The 24694-nt window shown below is 35.6% G+C and overlaps 1 protein-coding gene across 5 annotated transcripts in view; it reads right to left on the reverse strand.

The window, feature by feature from the left end:
• Window positions 1–24694, reverse strand: part of DIAPH3 (diaphanous related formin 3) — a 481355-nt gene that overhangs the window by 188827 nt on the left and 267834 nt on the right. For all 5 annotated transcript variants that reach the window (XM_003790158.2, XM_003790157.2, XM_003790156.2 and 2 more), the window contains 2 exons: window positions 23073–23312; window positions 3029–3158 (listed from right to left, as the gene is read on the reverse strand). In XM_003790158.2, the coding sequence (XP_003790206.2) occupies window positions 3029–3158; window positions 23073–23312 (370 nt within the window). The remainder of the gene's footprint in view (window positions 1–3028; window positions 3159–23072; window positions 23313–24694) is intronic.

A 24694-nucleotide genomic window follows, 5' to 3' on the forward strand; every position in this document is an offset into this window, starting at 1 on the left:
AAAAAAAAAGAGGATTCAGTAGGAGGCTAATAACAAAAGCAATGTATGCAGACTGCATGGAGGAGGAGGAGGAGGAAGTGAAGGATATTGAGAGTGAGCAGGACGAGCCTCTTGGGACCAGAAGCCAGATGAGAGTGAGGTGGCCTGAGTCACACTAAGTAAGACACAGAAATTTGGGACCAATAGCAAGGTGACAGCACCATTTCTGACACAGAGTAATCACTCCACATTGGCTAGACTAAACATGGAATTTCTAGAAATCAGAGTTGACTAGGCAAGAATGGAAATACATGATAGAACTCCTAACAATCTAAAAAGTGTTGAGATGATACTGTAAACTTACCTGAGTTTTATTTTAATATACCTCCCAAACAGTCAATTTGTCATATTTCCTATTCATTAATAAGATAGCTTTCCAACTTAACAATGAAACAGATTATTGAGAAGCAATCATTACAACCTTAGAGTCAATTTTAACTGTTTAGACAAAGGAAAAATTAATTCAACTCTTAAGAAGTCCATAACAGAAAAAATACTAAAATGATATACAGAAATATAATAATGACCCCAAATATTTTCATTGAAAGGCAACAGAAAAGATGTAAGCCATTATCTCTCAGAAAAGAAGCAGTTGTAATGAAGTAGATTTTTGAAAACTGTCATACAGGTAAGCTCATTAGGTGCAATGAAAGTTCCCCCTGATGATCTAGGAGTACCTAACAACCAGGACTTGTTATGTCTCAAAAACAAGGGCAGTTTTTAATTCATGCAATAGCTCACCAAGGAGATTTCAAATCTGGAAACTTTTAAGTGATGATATATAAAAACACTGGAATTCCCCAAATATTTCATCCAAAACGTTATATTTGTTCCTAAAAATCCCATTCATTAATAGGGCAATATAATCACAAAAAAAAAATTCTGCTCCACAATCACCTACATTATAAAAAATATCTCACTGATGGGTTTCCTATTTTAAATATGAAGTTGGCTGCTCCCTGAGAAACATATTAGCAGTATCTGCTGACCCAGACACATACGCCAGCCTTCACTGTAACAGATGGAAATCAGAAACCCCCAAGGCCCCACAACGCTCAGCTGAAACCCCAACAAAGAATACAAACTGAAGAATCAAATCACCAAGTTACAACTCTGCAAGTCCTTATGAGAGTTAAATATTTTTTAAAGGCAAAATACAATATTCATACAGAATTTTAAGTATAATCAAATGAGTCAACATAGGTAAATATTTCAAAAACTGAAGTTATAGTAAAAACTGATAAAAATATACAATTTAAAAAACCTCTAAAGTGAGTATGTTTCAGCTTATTGTTCAGTTTCAGAAGTAGTGTGAAAAACGGTGACCTGATCAGATATGCAAACCGTCATTATCCAAAAATATCTGCACTAATTCTTGTTAAAGTCCTAACATTGATACAATCTATGACGCATTGATCTTTTCCCCCCAAAAGGAGCTCCTTCTAGATTTCAAGGCAGTTTTTACTAATTTTTCATTCATGACTCCATTACTTACCAAATTTAACATCCATTAGGAACACCCATTTTCAATTTTGTTTTCATCATATTTATCAAGTTATTCAAAATGGTAGAATTCTCACTTTACAAAAGTTGATTTCCTTCAGTTAATGAACCAATCTGTTAAAAGCTATTTTAAATACCACCGTGTTTAATGTTTTTACCCCATTCAGTTCAATCCTATTTGGACCTACCCTACATGGTTTAATGTAAAAAAATTTTCCAATTATTTTCCTTTCTTGAATTCCATTAAAATGTCTATAATTATAGACAGTTTCATTTTATACCAAGAATATTTTAAAGTAGCACAGGGTCAAATTAAGTAACTCATTATCATTAGAATTTTAAGATTTAGTAGTTAAAAATAGAGTAAAAATATTATTTTTGATCTTAAAATTATTTCCAACTTTTTTTCCCAAAAAGCTACATGAAATGTATACTTCAAAGAATCATACATCTGAGGACAGAGTTTCCAAGAACATCTCATCCAATCATAGCCTCTTTGCCGATCGAGTGCTACAATCCACATTTTATGGAACAATTTAAAGGGAGTAGAAAATAATAAAAGTAATCTTTTTTCCCAGAAGGAATAGTCACGCTAATATGAAAAAAAACAAAATCCTACTGTAAGTTAACAAATTCCAATATTAAAAGGGAAATAATAAAAATAATAAAATATAAAATACACATAAAAATAAAGGGAGATAAAAATAAGATCATTCCATTGAGTAGTAGTCAATAAAAAAGACATAAACTGCCCCATTCCAAATGAACTCTTCCAAAATATAGTTGAAAATTGATTGTTTAGAAGCAAATAAGGTTGTTTCCATAGAATCAATGTGAAATCTAAATGAAAACTGGATTCTTAAGGTGGTCATAAAACTGTATTTAAGTCATATTATTACCAAGTATTAATAGATCTTAACCTTTCTATGACCCATTACACAAAGCGGCATCCAATCTTTTTTCCCCTCTGCTGCACACTTACTGCAAGAAGAGTTGCTTACTGAAGCAGGTGAAAATTTCGGCTTTCAGAAGGGGTAAAGCAAAACACTGGCAGTTTGGTATCTACTAGGACAAAGAAGGAGAGCTCCAACTACCAACTACAAGGTGTTCAGAGATTTGGAAATGGGGCAAAAGTGGGAGGTCAATTGCTGGTCCCAGGCTCAGGTACGTAACAGTCCATCAGAGCTTGTGAATGACGCTCCCTGCCACACTGGAGGAGGTTTAGAAGCAGAGAGTGGGGCTACGAGATACCCATAAGGTTTAAACTACCAAAAAAATTTTGTTTTCTAATGTAAGGTCCCATTATCTAACCAAACAAATCAAACTCATAGCTCTGACCATGAGATCTCATGAAATAAATACCCTACAACTTTATTTTTATTTTTAAAATGAAATATTCAGTATGAAAACACTGCAACAAAGTAGAAAGTACATACAAATAAAATGAATTATTTTCTGTCCTTTAGAACTTAATGAAAGCACAAACCTTTACTAGCTTTGTCTAAATGTCCCAAATCATCCACAAAATTCAGGATATCAGGGTACTTTTCTTCACATACTTCTACCAGGAAGTGAAGTAGGGTTGTTTTCTGATCTGCTGATTTCGTGTCCTTTAGCTAAACAGAACAAGAGGAAGAGAAAATGCAATGTCAAAAGCACTGATAACCTGCCCACTTAAATAATGTTAATACTGTATTCAGTAGGTAAGAAATTAAAGAGTTGTAAAATTAATTAATTCCATTTTTGAAAGACAAATATTCAAATACTTAAATAGGTACTTTTTACTTGTTTGGGCAAAATTGTCAATATTTGTAAAAATGGAAAAAAATTAACCCAATCTAGTATGCAAGCTGCTGTGGGAAAATACCTGATGAAAAGCTGAGAAAAAACAGATAAAGGGAAAGTCTATGTAACAGCAGTATTTAAAACCACCCTGGGCTGTTGTCATCCATCTAGCATGTGGTCCACATTCACAGACTGCTACTAGAAATTGTTGCAGTTGGAGATACAAAAACAAAACAGAGTCATTCTTCAAGAAACTACTTAATAAATAATGAATAAATGAATAATAGAAATGAAAACATTCATTTGCCCCAGTGCGAAAAATAGTAGAGTGAAAATAATCACAAAGTACATGTATGAGGACAAGACATTGAAACTGAAACTTAGAAGGCAGAAAAGCTGTATGGGGTTAGGGAAGAGAAGAAGGGACCTCCAAAGGCACATACTTGCAGCAGCATTTGAAAAGGGCTAGAGAAGAGGAAGGGTAAGGGTATAAGGAGGCTGAGTGATTCTAAAATAAGTGTGTATGTGTTAGGAAGGCAAGTAGAGACAGCGTGAAGATAAAAATCTGAAAAGGCCAGAAGATAAAAAGAAAGGTATGCCATGCAATGGAAATAGGATTTTGATTTTTGAAGCAATGGATGTTTTTAAGCTGAATGAGAGATGACCAGATATACACATTAGAAAGCTCCCTCTAGGGCACTGAGGATACAAGATTAGAGAAAGGGTAATAACAGAAGCATGAAGAGTAATTTAAAAAGCTCTGGCAATAATCCAGGCAGAAAAAGAGGGCAGCCCAAAGTGGGGTTGTAGGCTGAGGGAGGGAGATAGTGGGATCAAATGGGCCTGGAAATCCAGGTGATGCTGTTAATTGAGACGTGTAGGAAAGGATGAGAAACAGATTTGGGTGGGGTGGGCACAGAAGATAATTGTTTCAGGTTTGGACACGGTAAGTTTAAAACATGTAAGGGATATCCAGGTAGAAATATCCTGAAAGTATATAGCTTTATTTACCTAGGTATAGAACAGTGCGTTCATTATTTTTTTCATTATTGTCTGTTAAGGACCTATTTAGACACTTTTTCCTAATGGCATCTATGAAATTTTAAAATCGGGGGGGGGGGTATTACATTTATGTTTACATACTGTAGTTTATCTGTGCTTTATACCTAAAAACCAGTGAGATAAGACACTTTTACTCCCACTAACTAAATTTGTATCCCTTTAGGATGATATTGCCCTTGTTGAGAATGCGTGGTTAGACCTTAGGAATAAACTGTTCTAGGAACACCAATATGTGAGCTTTTCACTTCCAAAGCAATTAGTTGAAAAAATGAATCCAAACAAGGCATGTAGAATGAAAGGAAAAGGATACAGGCTTGAGAAAATGACCTGGGTGGACCAATGCTAATCTGAAATACCCAAAAAGTGTAATCAGAGGGAGAGCTAGGTAAGCTAAAACTTGAGCAACGGTAGGAATTAGCTTAGATTTTAGGTAGTGATTGGTGGTAGGGAGCATCAGGCAGGAGGGAGTGGTATGGACACAAGACTGACAGATAATCTGGTAGCATTTCCTACTACTAAGTAATCACTCAGAACAGAGAAACATATAAAGAATTAAAAAAACTCCCTGTTCTTTAATAGAATTAAATTTACAACTGGAAATCCATGCCTGGCGCACCTCACTGCACACAGCCCTATTTAATGTGCTTCCTTTCCAACCATTTCCCACTTTAAAATAGGCTCTTATATAAATATATAGCCATAAGTAATATTTTTTAAACATTTCACATCACTAAATCTATACCACTATCAGAAAAATACTAAATAACTGCTAATATCTGATAGGAGAAGAGCGAGAGATTTCTGTGCCATCACACATATTAATATATTCACTATTTACTGATGCAAAACTATCAATAACCCTGGAACCTTTGAGCGACCCACGCAGACAGCCTCACGTTTACCTGATTACATGTGTAATAGGTTCAAATACATTGACCTACTCAACAAGAGACTCAAGGAATGGCTCCTGCACTTAAAACACAGACTGAATATGAACACTTAGTTCATTATTTGGTACCTTGCTTGAAAAGAATATATACTCTACAATATCCAGCTGAATATTTGTAAAAAGTACACTTCAAAAATATGGTTGCATTATTAGGCAGACAAATTGCTAGTTACATGTTTGGATGGCCTAGCAATGCTAAAGCATGTCTTTAATTCACTAATAGTCTTGGACAAGTTACTAGATCGTAGCTTTCACATAAATAAAATAAGAACGTGGAATTGAATATAGGAAAGGAATGCTGAATTTATTTTTTACTATAAAAATAGTAAGTATACATTATTAGTATATAATAGTAAGTATACAGTGGACCTAAGTGTTAGTAGACAAGGGAAGTCTAATTTTAAAAAAACTAGAATAGGGTGGCGCCTGTGGCTCAAAGGAGTAGGGCGCCAGCCCCATATTCCGGAGGTGGTGTGTTCAAACCCAGTCCAGCCAGCCAAAAATTGAAAAAAAAAAAAAAAACTAGAATAAAAATGAAGAAACCTCATTATACTTTCATTTCAGAGTTATTTTTGTGTGCTTGGGCCAATTAGAATCTTTCTCTGGGTTTCAATTTTTACATATAAACCTATGAATAGTAATCCAATGTTTAAGTCTCCTTGCAATTCTATGATCTCATTCATATTATCAACTTAGGGCCAGAGAGAAAGCAGCAAACTTTCACAAATATAGTTTTTTCTTGTACAACAACCAAGAGTTAACATAAAAGCTATCTTCTGGTTTGTTCAAAAGTTTACTAGTAGTGAAGCTTCTTTATTCTCCTCCTTCCTTAGAGCAGTGGTTCTCAACCTGTGGGTCGGACCCACAGGAACTGTATTAAAGGGCTGCGACATTAGGAAGGTTGAGAACCACTGCCTTACGACAATCACTGAATGGATAGTACTCTTCCTACAGCAGACTCTGAGCGTGACTAGTCTACACCCTTCCATACTATGCTCCTTTCATGAGAAGCTAGGTCAATGGCCTGTGTGAAATGCTGATTAAGACAAGTGCCACCTAACTCCATCATTTGGAAAACCTGGGAAGAGGTTTTCAGTAGTATTTGAGATGTAGCTAATCAGCCCACAAATGCTAGAATTAACAATATTAAGAAGTCTCTCCATGATGGAGCAACAACTAAGTCAATCTTGATCTTTACTCATGAGTAATAAGAATTCAGAATTAGAACCATGGAACACAATACAGTTTGTAGTATATACCAGTTTAATAAATGTTAAGTACTCAGGTCAAACACAAGTTCAAGTTACTTGGAGACAATTATAAAGCTAAGCACTAATTTAGAGAGGAAGGTGTTACCATGGATTGTCTTGTTGAACACACCAACTCATTACCAGCATACTGATAACTGTTTACTATTAAAAAGAATACTCATTGAATAGTAAATGGGAGCACGATTCTTCCATTAATCCAAAGTCTGTATTTAGCAATAGAGAGACAACAACAAAAAATCAAACTTACAGATAAATTTGAAACTAAGCCTAATACATGATAAAAGGTTCAGGTAAGAAGTGTTATGCTGAAAATGCATGGTGTTTCATTTACAAATAACTATTCAGCTCTAAACTCTAGGGCAGAAATTCTTTAAGATTCACGTTCTAACATTCAAGAAAAATTTTACAATGCTGCCAAGGTATTCTTCCTGATTCAACTACTGCATTTGCTTTCTCACTCTTTCAAATTACAAAAGAAAAAAAAAAAAAAGGTAAGCTTCCTCAAAGCACAAAAGCAGAAAATATCTTTACTTGCTCAATAAAATTTTTTTTTTTTTTGTAGTTTTGGCTGGAGCCAGGCTTGAACCTGCCACCCTTGGTATATGGGGCTGGCGCCCTATTCCTTGAACCACAGGCACCACCCTGCTCAATATTTTTTCATTTCTTTAATAAACATTAACTTAAAAAGGTACATTAGATTGCTACTCACGTCATAATCAGTAACCGGGATAGAATAAGTCAACCTGGGAAATAATTTTGTTGAAAATGAAGAACTTAATCACATTTGTAATATTCAATCTCTGAAAGAAAATGAAACTAAAATATTTGCTTTAAAAATTTGTTCAGGTTAAAAAATATGCTTTATTTAAATTTTAACAGATATTGCTTGACAGAATTCTTTTTGTATCATTGTCAAGAGATTTATCTTACTGATGAATAATCATCACTGTTAAATAGAATTTATTTATTTATGTATTATTCCTTTAAGGTACATTTAATGTGGCATAAATGTCAAATAAACAAAAAGATAAATGGGGTTTCTCCAACCACTCTGTTCATTCCAGACAAAATAATGTTAAAAGCAGATCCTGTAATAAATCATGGCCTAGTTGTCAGTCTGTAGTAATACTCCCTTATGGCTACAATGCAAGGTTTTGGAATATTTTTAAAGTATTCAGAACAAATTTGTAAGACATTTAAAGAATATTCCATTGTTTCAGTCATCTGAAGAAAATTGTTAAAAGGAAAATTAAGTATCTTCTTGGTGATATTCAGAATCCGAAGACTGATAACACCTTACTGTTTAAATAATGAAATTTAGGCTCGGCGCCTGTGGCTCAAGCGGCTAAGGCGCCAGGCACATACACCTAAGGTGGTGGGTTCGCATCCCCAGCCGGGGCCCGCCAAACAACAACGATGGCTGCAACCAAAAATAGCCAGGCGTTGTGGCGGGCACCTGTAGTCCCAGCTACTTGGGAGGCTGAGGCAGGAGACTCGCTTGAGCCCAGGAGTTGGAGGTTGCTGTGAGCGTGATGCCATGGCACTCTACCCAGGGGGATAGCTTGAGGCTCCGTCTCAAAAAAAAAAAAAAAATGAAATTTACGTATCTTAAGAATATTGTCAAAATAGTCACCCTCCTCTCCATGATTATGTTCTCTTAACTTAAGCAAGGATAAAAATAGCCCTGACTCTTTAGATGTTGCAGACGTTAGTGAACACCAGAAACATGACAAGATTCTGATCCTCTTGTTATGGCCCCATGAACACTGCAGAGGGCCCCAACTTGTGAATAATACAAATGCAGAGGGCAACAGCAGCAATTCTCGTTTGGTGTTTACCATGAAACAGAGACCAGCCAAATAATATAACATGTTAAATGCTTAAAACATACAGCAATCCCTAAGGAAGAGCCTAGTATTAGGCCCATGATTAAGAAAATAGAAAGCCAGGCTCAGTGGTGTGCCTGTAGTCCCAGCTACTGGGTACTAGAGAGGCTGAGGTGGGACATTCCCTTGGGCCCAGGAGTTCAAGGCCAGACTGGGGGGCTGGAGGGGAGAGGTATTGGTTTAGAGCAGGGTTCCTCAAGCTTTTTAAACAGCGGGCAGTTCACTATCCCTCAGACCGCTGGAGGGCCAGACTGTGGCCCGGGACGAGTTGTCTGCTAAGCAGAACAGGCAGCGTAGGCGAAAACACCTGATGGGCCAGATAAATGTCCTAGGCAGGCCACATGTGGCATGCGGGCCATAGTTTGAGGATACCTGGTTTAGGACATGGGTACTATCTGGTAGAAATAAGATGAAAATTCTTAGCCACTATAAAATATAGGTCCTCTACAAAAATCTTTAAACTAGTTTATTAGTCACCAAAAGAAACAAAATTCCCAATATAGTGGGAAAAACTGGTGGAAAGACAACAAAAGAACACTAATGCAACTTAAGATATCAAAGCCCTATGAACTGCTAATACCAGCCTGGAAAGCCTCTGGAAACAGATACTCTCTACCCTGAGGTCATTTCTAGTTCTAAGATTCTGACATTCTTTCTATTGCTTTATCTATACAATAAACAAAATGCTATGTGAATCACATCAAACAGCAAATCTATATGTATTTCTATTAGATTATTGCTGACAAAATACTATACAATATGGTTGAAAAGAAATATCTACAAAATTTAACCTTCAAACAATTTACACAAGTGTATTTTAATAACATCACATCCCATGTCAAATCCTTTGCAGAATAAAATGGGTTATGTGTGCATGAAATAGCATCTCTAAAAATAAGTTAAAGTTGTCCACATGAAAATAGATGTGTGAAGACATATTGACAAAGACTGTATCATAACTGCTCAGACAGGAAGCTCAAAAGTCAATATGCTGGTACATATTCATTAGTGAAACCAATCACTCTTATAGAATGAATAATCTCTTCTGATGTGTGTATGTGTATGGTGTGAAATAACCATCATGCTGAGGAAGTATTTTAAGAAGACTGGTATCACTCCAATGAGAATGACAATGAAAACCTTGAAATAAACAAAACAAGATGCTTATACCATAGTCATAATCATTAATGCTATAACAAAACTTTCATAATAGTTTTAAACATTAAACCAATTAAGATTACTGATGGCATTCATATACAAAAATAAATTTTCATTTTAAAATGATAAGGAGAGTTGAAACATTAAATGACCAAGAAAACTTTAAGTTATGTGTACTTTATAATTACAATAAGCTGGTTTCTGCCACATACAGACCTTCTCTTTTTTGTTGTTTGTTTTTTTGTTTTTGCAGTTTTTGGCTGGGGCTGGGTTTGAACCCACCACCTCCAGCATATGGGGCTGGCGCCCTACTCCTTTGAGCCACAGGTGCCACCTAGATCTTCACTGTTTTAAACATACTACTTTTGAATTTTGGTGAGCACAAGATTTTGGTGAGGAATTTTGGTGAGGAAAAGAATTCTGCATTTTACTGAAAGGTTAGCATACTACATTGTCTATCGTATTATTGTTCAATGTTCTCCTTATACTGCACACTTTTTCCACGAGAGATTTAACACAGGTCAATGCTCTTTATAAAAAGGACTATATTAATTCCTTTTAATATTTATAGATGAGAAAAAATATATTCACAACAGGTAAATGGTAAAAAAAGAAAACTATAGTAAACAATTTGCAAAGGAAGAAAAACAATTAGAATACAAATACATTTTTTAAAAAGCTATGCGCTTTGGTGATGAAAGATATCCAAAAATATAAGACATTTTTCACCAACTATAGTAGCCCTCTCCATCAAAAAAGAACACCAAGAACACCTAAATCATGGCAGGGTTGCAGCAAGACCGGCACTTTCATGTGCTGCTACAGACACATGCAAATCAGTAACATCCTCTTAACAGTGGTTCTCAACCTTCCTGATGCTGCGGCCCTTTAATACAGTTCCTGTGGGTCACGACCCACAGGTTGAGATTGCTGTAATGTATTCCAAAAGTTATAAAAATATTGTTTGGAGTAGTTTCAGAAAACTCACTGGAACCCAATATTGTCCAACTAAATGTACATAACTAAAGCACTGACTTACTAACCTAATAGTAAGAATTTTTCCATTGGAATGACTACAACTAGAGTAAATGCTCAGAAAGTGAGCGTATCTAGACCATTAATGTAAATGCAGCGAAATATTAACGTTTTCTTAACTCCTAAGTTTTTTTTGTCACCCTTGGTAGAGTACAGTGGCATGACAGCTTACTGCAACCTCAAATTCTTGGGCGCAAGTGATTCTCTTGCTATAGCCTCCCAAGTAGCTGGGACTAAAGGCACCCATCACAATGCCTGGCTATTTTTTTTTTTTTTTTTTTTTTAGAGATGGTGTCTCACTCTCACTCAGGCTGGTCTTGAACTCCTGATCTCAGGTAATCCATCTGCCTCTGCCTCCCAGTGTGCTAAGATTACATGTGTGAGCCACCATGCCAGGCCAACTCTTAACATTTTAAATAATTAGATTATTTTACAGAGCAGTTTTCACTTTACAGGAAAAATAAATGAGCAAAAATTAAAGTGCTCCTATACACCTTTCCCTCCACATATAAAATGCCTCTATTATTAACATTGTATGTTATTAGTATGGTACATTTGTTACAAATCATGTACAACTATTGATACGTTATGGTTAACTAGTGTCTGTAGTTTATATTAAGCTTCAATTTTTATGTTCTATAGTTTATATGTTTTGACAATATTACGTTATTTATCCCCACTAAAGTGTCATGAAGAATCATTTCATCACCCTAAAAAATTCTGTGTCCTAGCTATTCATCCTTTCCTTCTTCCATCACCCCAGGCCACTGATCTTTTTTCAGTCTCTGTAACTTTGTCTTCTACAGAACATTGAAAGGTTGGAATCATATAGTACACAGCCTTTCCAGTCTGGATCTTTTAACCTCGTAATACAAATTTAAGGTTCCTCTACGTCTTTTCTTGGCTTAAGAGATTTTTAATACTGAATAATATTCTATTATATAGAGATACCACTATTTGTCCATTCAAATAAGGCCATATTGGTTCCCTCCAAGTTTTGGCAATTACAAACAAAACTGCCATAAACATGTGTATGTAGGTTTTTGCATCAATGTTAAGTTTTCACATCACGTGAGTAAATACTCAGGAATGTGATTACCTGATGGTTTGTTCTATGTGTAGCTTTGTAATTGCCAGTATTCCAAGGTGGATATACCCTTTTCCATTCCCACTGGTAATGAATGAGGGTTGCACCACTTCCTCAGCAGCATTTGATGCTGTCTGTGTTTTGGATTTTAGTCGTTCTAGCATGTATGGGTCAGTGTGCAATTGTCTTAGTGTGCAATTACCTAATGACCTGTGATGCTGAATATTGTAGGGACCTAAAAACTCCATCTCCATCCTCTTAAGGTTCCAGCTAGGTCTAAGAATTAAAGTGACATAAGACAGAATAAGAAGAGAAAGTAGTACAAGTTTTATGTGGCGTGGAAGCCATCAAAGAAATGAAGACCCAAAGAAGTAGAGTCAATTACTTACATACAGGATGGCACAAAGAATAGTTAGTTATGAAAAAGCAACTAAATTAGGTGGGGAAGCTTAGAAGAGTTATTTTTAACAAAGTCTGTACAGAATTTTCTCAGTGATTTTATCTTCTCATATTGAAGATAAGGATGTTGCATCTTTTTGGTATAGGAAGGTCACCTTTTACAAGAGAATTTCACCTTGTGCTTTTAAGAAACAGCATGGGATCAAAGTGATCTTTTTGCACCTGCTGTTTTTCAGGTGTCTTTAACTTAAATAGTCAGTATAGCATATTTTGATCCTTTCAGAATCTTTTCATGTTTATTAGCCATCTGTAAGTCTTCATTGGTGCACGTCTGTTCATGTTTTTGGATTTTTTAACTTGTTTACTTTCTTATTAAGTTGTGATTATTTTTGATAAAAGTCCTTTCTTCATATGTGTTTTTACAAAGAATTTCTCCCAGTCTGTAACTTCATTCACTTATCTTTTTTGTCAGAGAACAGAAGTTTTTAATTTTTTATTTTTAATGTACATATATATTTATAGGGTACATTTGATGTTTTGATATAGGCATATAATGTGTAATGATCAAATCAAGTTAATTAAGGTTTCCAACACCTAAAGCATTTATCATTTATTTGTGTTAGGAACATTCCAATTCTACCTTTTAGGTATTTTAAAGTATACCATAACTTACGGTAGACTACAGTCACTTTGTTCTATCAGATATTATTCATTCTATCAAACCAGAAGTTTTTAAATTTTGTGCAGTCCAACTTACCAATTGTTCCTTTCAGAGATGATGTTTTTAGTCTTGTCTAAAAGGTCATCCTCAAATCTAAGACCACATAAGCTTTCTCTTATGTTACCTTCTATAAAATGTATAGTCTTGAGTTCTACATTTAGTTCTATGATACACTGTGAGTTATTTTCTGTGAAAAATATGACGTCTGTGTCAACACTTATTTTTATGTACATATTCCAGCACCTTTTCTTTAAAAGACTATTCTTTATCCATTGAATTACTTTTGTTGTTTTGTCAAAGATCAATTGACTTTACTTACGTTGCCCTACTTCCGGGCTCTTTATTCTGTTCCACTGACTCCCACCCTACCAACCAAAACCACAATCCTTTGATTACTGTGGCTTTGTACTAGTGTCAGACCCCTCCAACTTAGTTCTTTTTCAGCACTGTGTTGACTATCCTGTGTCTATTGCCTCTCCATATAACCTTTAAAGTCATTTCATCAATATCTGTAAAATCACCTGCTGGAATTTTTATTGGGGTTGTGTTGAATCTATAGATCAAGTTGGAAAGAATTGACATAGTAATAATATTGAGATATACTTTCCATGAAAATAAAGTATCTTTCTTTTATTTTAGGTCTTCTTTGATTTCATCAAGTTTTATAGTTTTTCTCATATAGACCTTGTATGTATTTTGTTACATTATTACCTACTTTTGGTGCTAAAAAATAATTTTAAAATAAAATTGTAATTGTTCATTGCTTTTATGAGGAAGGCCAATTAACTTTTTAAATTATGTGACCCTCCTTAGGTCCTGAAACTTTGCTAGAATTACTTACTAGCTTCAGAAATTTTGCTTTTTTGTCAATTTTGGGGGGGATTTTTTACACAGACACAATTTTATCCATGAACAAATAGTTGTATTTTTTCCTTTTCAATCTGTATGCCTTTTATTCATCTTTCTTGCTTTCTGTATTAGCTAGAACTTTTAATACAAAATCAAATAGGAGTGGCAAAGGAGGCAAAAGACACCCTTGCCTTGTTTCTAATCTGCTTCTATTTACTTGGAAAGCTCATTAGCACTAAGTATGGTGCCAGCTATAGGTTTGTGCAGAAGCTCTTTACCCACTTGAGGATGTTCCATTCTAGTCCTAGTTTTTTGAGAACTTTTGTCATGAATGCATTTTGGATTTTATCAAATGCTTTTCTGCACCTATTTGTACGTTCATATGATTTTTCATCTTTAGCTCATTGACATGATGGATTATATTAATTGATTTTCAAATATCAAGCCAATCTGCACTCACAGAATGACTTAGAAAGTGTTCTCTCTGCTTCTATTTACTCAGACAGATTTACAGAATTCTCATTATTTCTTCCTTACATGTTTGGTGGAATTTACTGGTAAAACCACCTGGGCCTTGTTCTATTTGGGAAGGTTATTAGTTATTGATTCCATTCACTTAATGGACTTAGATTATCCATTTCTTCTAGTGTGAGTTTTGGTAGATTGCACATCAAGGTCCATTTCATCTAGGTGATCACAGTTATAGGCTTTGTGTTGTTAGTAATATTCCTTTATTATTGCTTTAGTTCCACGAGATAAGTAATGACGGCTTTTCCATTTTTGTGATGTTTTACTTAGTAGAATGTTCTCCAAATCCAGCCAGGTTGCTACAAAAAATATGAAATCTGCATCTTTTTATGGCTGAATAGTATTCCATGGTGCACACAGACCACAATTTATTAATCCATTCATGTGTTGAAGAGCAGCTAGCTTGTCTCATATCTTTGCGATTGTTAAGTGTGGTGCTATAAACACTTGAATGCAAATGTCCTTATAGTCCAATGACGTTTTTTCTTTTGGGAAGGTCACTAGCGATGGGATTGTAGGATCAAATGGCAAGCCTATGATAGTTAAGGAATCTCCATACTTCTTTCCACAGAGGCTGTACTAGTTTGCAGTCCTGCCAACACCGTATGAGCATTTCCTTCTCTTTGTACTCCCAGTGGCATCTGCTGCTTTGGGATTTTGCGGTGGGCGGTTCTCATGGGGCTAGGTGATATAGCAAAGTGGTTTTGATTTTCATTGCTCTGACGATTAGGAACAATGAACATTCTTCCATGGGTTTTTTTGGCCATTCATCTATCCTTGTGAGTAAATTTTTTGTTCATGTCTTTTGCCAAGTTTTTAACAGAGTTGATTGATCTTTTCTTGCCTAGTTTGAGTTCTTTGTAGATTTTGGTTATTAGCCTTTACCACATTTGGAGCACAGAAGTATCTTCTCCCATTCTGTAGTATGTCCCTTTGTTTTGCTGATTGTGCCCTTAGCTGTGCAGAAACTTTTTAACTTGATCAGGACCCATTTCTGTTTGTTGTTGCTGTGTCTGGCAAAGGGATCTTCTTCATGAATTCTTTCCCTAGGCTAATAAAACTAAGAATTTTTCCCACATTTTTTTCTAGGGTTTTTATAGTTTCATGTCCTAAACTAAAATCTTTTATCCATTATGAGTTAACTTTTGTAAGTGGTGAGAATGTGTAGGTCTAGTTTTAGTCTTTTAGATGGTTAACCACTTCTCTCACCACCATTTATTACATAAGGATTCTTTTGTTTGCTTTGTCAAAGATCAGATGATGATATGAGGCTGGTTTCATCTCTGGATTCTCCATTCTGTTCCAGAGATCGATGTCTCTATTTTTATGCCAATACCATGCTGTTTTGATCACTATAAGTGCATAGTATAGTCTGAAGTCTGAAATGTGCTGCCTCCAGATTTATTGTAATTTTTTAGAATTATGTTAGCTATTTGGAGTTTCTGGATCCATACAAAATGTAGAACTATTCTTTAAAGAACTTTAAGGTGTGATGTTGGTACATTAATGGGTGTTGCACTAAATCTATTGATTGCTTTGGGTAGTACAGACATTTTCACAACATTGATTCTTCTAAGTCATGAGCCTGCTATGTTCTTCTGTTAACAACCTCTGCTACTTCTTCTCTCAGTGTTCAATACTTTACTCTGTAAAGATTCTTCACATGCTTTGTTAAATATATTCCAAGGTATTTCATTTTCTTTGATGCTCTTGTGAAGAGTACTGTGTCTTTGATCTGATCCTCAGTTTGACTATTGTTGGCATATACAATGGCTACTGACTTCTATACACTGATTTTATTTATTTTGACTTCTAATAAATGGATCAAATCCATTAATTTTAGTTTTTAAGTAGAATACAGAAACTTCTGAACTTTACACTTAAAGGAAAACCCATGCCTAATATACCTCAATTGGTATTTTTCCAAGTTTTGTGTAGTAATACTGGATTTATTACGTACCTCCAAACACTGGAACCATAGTTCAAAGCCACTTATAAACCCGTTTCATCATATTCATCTCTGTTCCTCAAGAACAAATGTTCATAAATACTACTAGATATTATTACATGAATAATATGTTGCATCTTTTGTATCTGACACCAAACATGCAGAAGAAATGTAGACTTCTAATAAAGATGTAGAGAGTAAGCTTCTTAGAATATCAGGAATGGAATGACTTATCTGTTTAGTTTTTGATTATTAAAGAGGAGACTAAACCAAACCAGGTGTGGCAGTTAAGAATCACCTTGGGCACCAGCTCTGATGAGGTAGTTTTCAGCAAGCATGGTATTGAGGAAGGTTCCCAGGGTAAGTATTTGGGAGAAAAGGGGAGTAAGTAGCGATGGTTGTTAGGAGAGCAGTAAGATGACAACATACAAGCAATATCTTGGCTGAACCTGAACAAATTCACTCTATCCTTTTCACTTCTGTAAAACAACAATTCTAAATTTATAATGCCTAATAGCAATTTAAAAAAAGATAATATAAAAAGTATTTATCAAAAACACTACTTAAACAAGCCAACTAAATATTTCTCAGAAAACCATATAGATTAAATATTGCAGTGAATGAGTCCTAGGGGGTTAAGTTTTGTAAATAGTTTCACACTGCTTTGGAAATCAGTGTTTCTGTGATTTCACTGGCTGCATTTTAAAATGGGAATAACACTTGTTATTTGCAAATTGTTGGCCCATAAGCGCTGTACTTTAAAAGAGTACCAAAATTTACTGGTATCATTTTGCCAAGCTGATAAAGAATATAAAGCCCTCTAAAAAACACACTGAATTCTGATGAAACAATAGATTTGTTTGGCAGAGAACTTTCTAAACAGTAACTTCATAGAGTAAAGGAAAAAGTGATAGATGAGAATCATAATTTCACAGAAATGATACACAATATTAATCTGTGTGACTGCGACAGATATGCAAGAGAAAAACCTGTGATAGGCAAAGACATAGAAGGCAGAGAATTCCAAAGTGACTCAAGACCCTGGCCTTGACCTTGTTTGGGTTCCATTATGTACCTGAAATTCATGCTCCTTTTCAAAGTTTTTTTTTTTTTTTTTTAAATAGTGTTCGGTTTGGCATGACGGTAAAGCAGTAGTTTTGGGAAATATTTTCACCCCTTATCATTAATTGAAGAAGCAAAGTTGTTCCTTTTTGGTTTTTATTTAGAGGTTTTCATTTTTTCTTTTGAGATGTTTGTTTGTTCATTCTAGACTATCAATCAGGAATTTTGCATTCTGCGATATCCAAGTAGGGCAGAAGGCATATAAAGCGCTCCTCAGCTCGAGTTAAGTATTAAAATCACCCAGGACGCTCTTTTAAATATGTCACTAATCAGGAACCACATCCATGCATTTTGAGTTAATTTAACTGGTGTTGGGACTGAGGCAGCCTGTATTTTTTAAGTATATTCCAGGTTACAAATCAATATCATCCAAGAAAGTGCTGTCATAATTTTAAATGTCATTCACTAGGGTTGCTAGAAACAGTAAAGAAAATGTGAATTCAATGTTTGTTGTTTCCGTTGAAGTTATTCTAGTCTTAGTGAAGTTATTCTAGCTTTGGGTAGCCTGTTATTTATATAATAAAAGGAATGTTCATAGATGTAATTAAAAAATCATACACTAGAAAAAAGAATTTATAGTAAAAATCAATCTTGCCTGCCACCCCCACCCTTTTAACACCAAAGCACCCAACCCCCACAGCCCAATTACCATGTATCTTTTAAGGTCTTCAACTTTGAGATGAACTTATTATATATTCTCCTGTCCTACAGAACAGAAAGCTTCTCACAAAGTGACAGTATGGATAAATTTAAAGGAAAATCAATAGTTATTTGTTTCTGCAATTTTCACAAAGAATAACAGCATAAATACTGAGAAAAAATTAGTTATTACACTTAGTAAATTCCTTCAAAACTTTATCGATTATCTCAATATAGGAAGTCAGTTTATTAATAATTTCCTAGAACAAGAGCTACATTATCCAGTTGTATTAATCAGAATGATTTGTTATTCAGAAATCACACATTAGTAAACATGTTTAAACATTATGTGTGGATTAGTAACACCTGCTTCTTAAATTTATAAGACAAAATTATTACATATATGTTAATATGACATTAAACTTTGACGGTTGGGTCAATTTATTCTTTACTTAGAATGCTGACCTACTTGAATAAAAGATTTTGGTTCTACCAACAGGTTATCTTGGAGAAACACCCTCAACTCTAACCAGATACAAATTTTTCCAGGTAGGTATTTTGGTCAGAAAAGCATCTACCATCTGCTGATTAGCTTTCTAAAAATTTACATTTAGTCCCCACCAAAAGAATATAATATCAAAATGCCTATTAACCAGTTTTTTTTTTTTTTGAGGTAGAGTCTCACTTTGTCACTCTCCATAGAGTGTCAAGGTGTCACAGCTCACAGCAACCTCAAACTCTTATGCTCAAGTAATCCTCTTGAGTCAGCCTCCTGAGTACCTGGGACTACAGGTCCCTGTCACTCGACCAGCTATTTATTGGTATTACTCTTGCTCAAGCTGGTCTGTGACTACTGAGCTCAAGCAGTCTACCCACCTCAGCCTCCCAGAGTGCTAGCATCACAATTGTGGGCCACCATGTCTGCCTGTGTTAGCCAATTTTTATCTACATTTTAGTAATATCTCTGGAGAACTTTTGAAAGACAAGCAGTCCTTCATTTTACTGTATAGTAAAAAGGCAGGCCATCAGAAAGCAAGGTACTTATACCATTTTACCTAAACTAGAAGTGTCACTACTGTGGCTAGAAAGTACATTTGTATAGGAGATGAGAGGAGAGAAGCATAATTTTAAAAGAAAGATCACTGTAATCCTAGCACTCTAGAAGGCCTACACAACAGGATTGCTTCAGATCAGGAATTCCTAACCAGCCTAAGCAAGAGTAAAATCCTGTCTCTATAAAATAAAAAATAATTACCTGGGTGTGGTGGCACACACCTGTAGCCCTAGCTGCTTGGGATGCTGAAGCAAGAGGATCACTTGAGGCTAGGAGTTTAAGGCTGTAGTGAGCTGTGATGATGCCACTATACTCTAGCCTGAGTAACAGAGCAAGACTCTGTCAAAAAAAAAAAAAAGATCCTCATGAAACTAATTCGTTCATTTGTTGTTTACAAGGAGAATATTCAACACTACATTTTCCTTTTATAAAGATATGCATGTGAAAATTCTTAAAAATTAGCCTTAGCTAATCAGAATAGGCCTTAATTATGAATAAGCCTTTAGCTTATTAAGTTTTTTTGAAAATGTTTACACCTCACTTTGGCTACCAAAAAGTCCCACATCCAAACAACTTTTAATTACACCTTAATAACAAATTCTAGTTTATGTTTACCTTATATGACATAATTTACTTTTATATTTATTTGTTATATATCACATCAAACCTTTGGAATATAAAAAAACAAATGAACTTTTTCTCTCTGACCTCAGAGACATTATAATTAGCCATCCAATTACAAATGTATCCGAAGATCCAATATAGCTCCTAAAAGTAAAGTATCCTATGGCTGGAACTGAAGATCCATATACTTATTTCAAAACAATGCAAAGTTAATAATTTAATATGAATTTTCACGCATCTTCCATACTTGAGCTAAATTTGTAAAGGGCATTTAAAAGTAAGGATTTTGGATAGAGAATGTTAAGTGTCATATAATTACCCAGCATGTTTTAAGAGATTAAAATATTTCCCTGTCTTTCTACTGTCAAATAAATATGGAATTCCTTGCGTAGGGGCTTATCATCAAACCAAATGCTTTATACTCAGTGTGAAAATTCAATCACAATTGTCAAAGATCAAGCTGCTACTTCTGATAACAAACATGATGAGATATCATCTTGCTCAATATATGCTTTCAACTTGACATGTAGTCTAATAAAAAATATGAAGATTTAGTATTTATTTTGTTTTTTGCACAACAGAAGGCTCCTATGAGGGATGATCAAAATACCCCGTCTCCTTGCATAAAAATGTAGTAAACTCCTTATCTGGAGACAGACTAACTGGTTTGAAGACTAACTGCAGTAAGATAATAACAGCATGCTTTGCATTCATAAAAGATTTTTAAATTAGTATACATCAGTGGTTATAACTCAATGAGACAATATAAATTTATTTCCAATTACAAAATAACATGAAACACTACACTGTGTCATATTGCAACAAGTTTCATGAATTCACCAACTATTTCTTGGGTATTTACTATGTAGCCAGCACTATATTAGCCTACTCCACTTTATTAATCGGAATTAGTCTCCTGTCATAGCTCTTCTTTGAGGAAGGCGTGCCGCCAACTTTTTGTGAGTCCACTATCCATATGTGATGCAAAACAATACTTCTACTCCAGTAGATCTGGAGGTATGGATATTACTTCTCCCCTACCCTGCTCGTCATCCTGTTTTTTCCTTTGTTTCCTTTCTCAGAGAAAACCTGAACCTGGCGGTCTTGCTTGCCTCCTTCTCCTTCAGCCACTATGCCTTAAAAATTCTCTAGATGTTTTCAAATTTGTACACGTCCCTCCATCCCCTCTAACATCCTACCTCAAACCTTTTATCATTTTCTTAGCTTAGAACCCCACCATTTCAAACCATCACTGTGATAGTTACATAGTGGACACTCAAATATTTGCTGATAATGATGAAATCAGCTTCCATCGAATGCCCTTTTGAAGCAGACAAAAGGAGGGAAATAATAATTTTTTTTGCAGTTTTTGGGCGGGGCTGGGTTTGAACCCGCCATCTCTGGCATATAGGGCTAGTGCCCTACTCCTTTGAGCCACAGGCACTGCCGGGAAATAATAATTTATAAAACGTCCACACTGATTTCATTTCCTTTTGAGTAGCCACTTCAAATGTGTCAGTAGCAAAATCTCCCTCAGTTGGCTAAGCTCGACACCTGAGAGTTATCTCTGATCTCTTTCTCTACTTCACCTCCCACACTATCATCCTCATTCACTGTCTTAGTTCCGTTTCCTCTGTCACTCTCTTAGGTCACACAGTCCATGACAGCCAATCACCAAATGGCTCCCCTCTACGCCCCTGTAACCCAGCTTTATTCAGTGGAATTTGGCAATGATGGAAATGTGCCCTATCTATGCCGCCAACAGGTATAGACATAGAGCACATTTTAACTCTTAAATTTAAATAGCTATATATGTTTACTGACAAGAGTACTTGACAGTGCAGCTTAACCTTTTTCCACATTGCTCATGGAAGTATCTTCCTACAAACCATCTGATCACATGACTTGCCTTACAGAACTAACATATCTCCATAAAATCTCCCCCATTAGGCATGATAGTCAAAGCTCTTCATGATCTAGACCAATTTGGTCCCATTATCCCTTCCTTCCTTCTTTCCTGTCCAGTTTCAAAGGGAATGGACCACTTAAATGTACTCACACATGCCACGCTATAACCCCTTATGCAAACTGCTGACTTTTGCTTAGAACACCTCTTCCTCTCACAGAACACCCACTCATCCTTCAAGATTCAGCTCAAATTCTTGTCCTCTAAATACTTAACGGCCCTCTTTGTAGCTGGGCGAGCATCTGTCTTAACTCTGCTGCCAAATTTTGTGTATATGGTTTTATTTAAGCACTTAATCATAATTAATAGTTTACAGGTGAAAAATATGCCTCGCATATGGGAGAAGTAAATATCAATCACATACATTAAAGAGGACAATCTAACACGGCACCTGGCATAAGGATTCACCCTGAGTAACCATGCAATAGACGCGCAAAATCTTCAAGATACGTTGTAGGAATGGGATCACCCATGCTAAGGGTCTTAACCAAAAATAGCAGCCTGAGGAAACAAGAGAAGATGACGGAAGGATGGAGATGAGACAGCAGAAAAGCTCACATGGCATTAATACCAAAAGGGCCTTAGGTCAGGGATGTTGTATACAAAAATTCATGACAGCCCCAATAGAATAACTATTCAGCAAACTCATTGCTAAAGCTGAACCTGTTTCTCACCTTCGCTCCCTTACAGGCAATAGTAATAATCAAATTCCTCAATCAGAGAGTGTGGTTGTTACAAGGTCAAAAACACGAGCTACCTTTTCTCGTGATGTGCAACTGAGAGGAATTTGTTGTAAGCAGATCAATACCACCCTACCATGGCCCACTCCTCAAGAAAGAGCTTTGTTATAAAACAGAGAATATATTTGCTGTAAGGAAAATCAACCTGAGGAAGACCAAGGAGGTCTTTTCATATCCTCTAAAATTATCTTTAGATAGAAACATTTCAAAATCAATGGCATTGAAGTATATTTATTCTTAATATAATCATTTCCCTTCATATAAAACAATCTCATCTTCTCTCCTGTTAGTTCAGCTTACAAAAACAATGCAGAGAAATCTTTAAATAGTTAAAGGTGAAAATTCAATGGCAAGCGTGGGCAATACTCAATATATACACCACTGTATGCGGTTATCCGAAATACTAAGTTTAAATAATATTTTGATGTTCTATTTCACTGGTTTGAGAAAGCACAGGTTTATGATATAATTTTGTTATTAAACAAAATCCTTCAGTTGGATTTGCAGAACAGAGAAAATTAATATTTGGATTTAGTTCAGAGGTTGAGTAAATTAGCTCAGTTCACTGTGGGTTTGAGTTCATGGTTCAGTTCAAGTTCCTGATAATGAGTACATCAAAATAAAAATATTTAAATAATGTAACCAGGGCTGACATTTACGAGTAAGTGTTCAGGCAAATAAATATGTGTTTTCAAAAACCAACTCACTTTACAGAGAGAGCTAAGGTTAAATCCGAAGGTTTGAGCATTCCGGGAGCCAGCATTCATGTAGTTTCCCATTAGCAGTACAAGTTCCAGCAACTTGCTGAAGCTTTTGCTCTTCTTTATCTCCTCGCAGGCAGTACTGACAGCCATGATGTCAGGTTTGATGTTGTTCACCTGCTCTTCAAACTGAAGCTTAAAGAGAATAGCACTGAGCCGTGGCCGGAGTCTCTTCACATTGCTCATCTGATTGAAAAGAAAACAGCAGATTTCCTCTAAAATGCATGGTATACTTTAGCACCATACGACTGCAAGTAATCTAGGATGATTTATTGGTATGACAGTACCAAAGAAGCAATATGTCTCCTAAAACTGATTGCGGGAAGAGAGAGAAAAGCTTTGCTTGTTTTTGTAAGGAATCCAGAGTCATCCCTCAAAACCAAAATTAACAATTTAGATGCTCAAGGAGAAGAAAGCTTTAATTAAACGATAAAATTTAATTAAGTAATAAAGTAAATAGTTTTTAAGAAACAAATCTGAGAAAGTTAAAAGGATACACAAGTAACAAATTACAAAGCATTCATATCATTATTTTGAATAATTTTTGTTCCAGGCTGCAATATACTGTGTCATGTTTCAAACATATTCAGAAAGGTCTAGAGAGAGTTTGTTTTCCTCAAACACCAATTGCTGGCCTCAGAAGCCCTGCTGACTAACAGTATGTGTTAGATAGAGGGAAAGTAAATAGGTCCCAATTTGTACTAAATTGACTTTCTTCAGAAACACAGGAAAGTAGAATGACTCCTGACACACACTAAATTAGCAGAATCAGAGTCAGGAAGCATGGGAGCAGCAGACAACAGAAGCCGCACAAAGCCGCAAATCTATCATGGGCCAGGTCAGCCCTGTGTGGGACTCTGGTTCCTCCACTGGGACTTTGGAGGGGTAGCAGTGTCAAAAAGAACAAAGTGGTAAGTTCTTGCCTCTGGGCTTACTCCCTGTGTTATACCAACCCCTGTGAGGGGCGTAACTACTTACCTGTAGATATAACTGCATCTCAGCCAGTTATTAATTCCTTGACTAGGAATTTGAGACTTAAAACATACTGAAGGGGCAGAAATAATAAATTATTGAAGTTGAATGACTACTGTAAATATCTGAAGCAATTTGAGGCAAGGACAGAAGAAAAAAAAATAGTGACAGAATTCAAAAGGGTTAAAAGAAGGACTAGTCCTCTTAGCTACTGACCTATGGGAAAGGCTAAAAAACAATATTGTATGTTTGTAGGTTGCCAAATATAATGAAAATCATGATTGTTTAGGAGAGAGAAATCTATCTGCTCATAATACAATAGTGATTGTTATTTAAAATACACTATACTAATACAACTGAGCAATGAAGAAATAGCTCCTGATACATTCCTCAGGAAGAATATTTTCAGACGGACAAAATCCTTATAGTGACTGAAAAGTTCCATCATTTATCTAATTTAAACCTAAGATTCTCACTAGCCACTTGACATGTTAAATGTTTATGTGCATTTAATTAAGATTCTAAGAGCTCGGCTCGGCGCCTATAGCTCAACCGGCTGGGGCGCCAGCCACGTACACCTAGGGTGGCGGGTTCGA

This window comes from Otolemur garnettii, unplaced genomic scaffold (assembly GCF_000181295.1).
Source record: "Otolemur garnettii isolate 467f Iridium unplaced genomic scaffold, OtoGar3 scaffold00040, whole genome shotgun sequence".
NCBI lineage: Eukaryota > Metazoa > Chordata > Mammalia > Primates > Galagidae > Otolemur > Otolemur garnettii.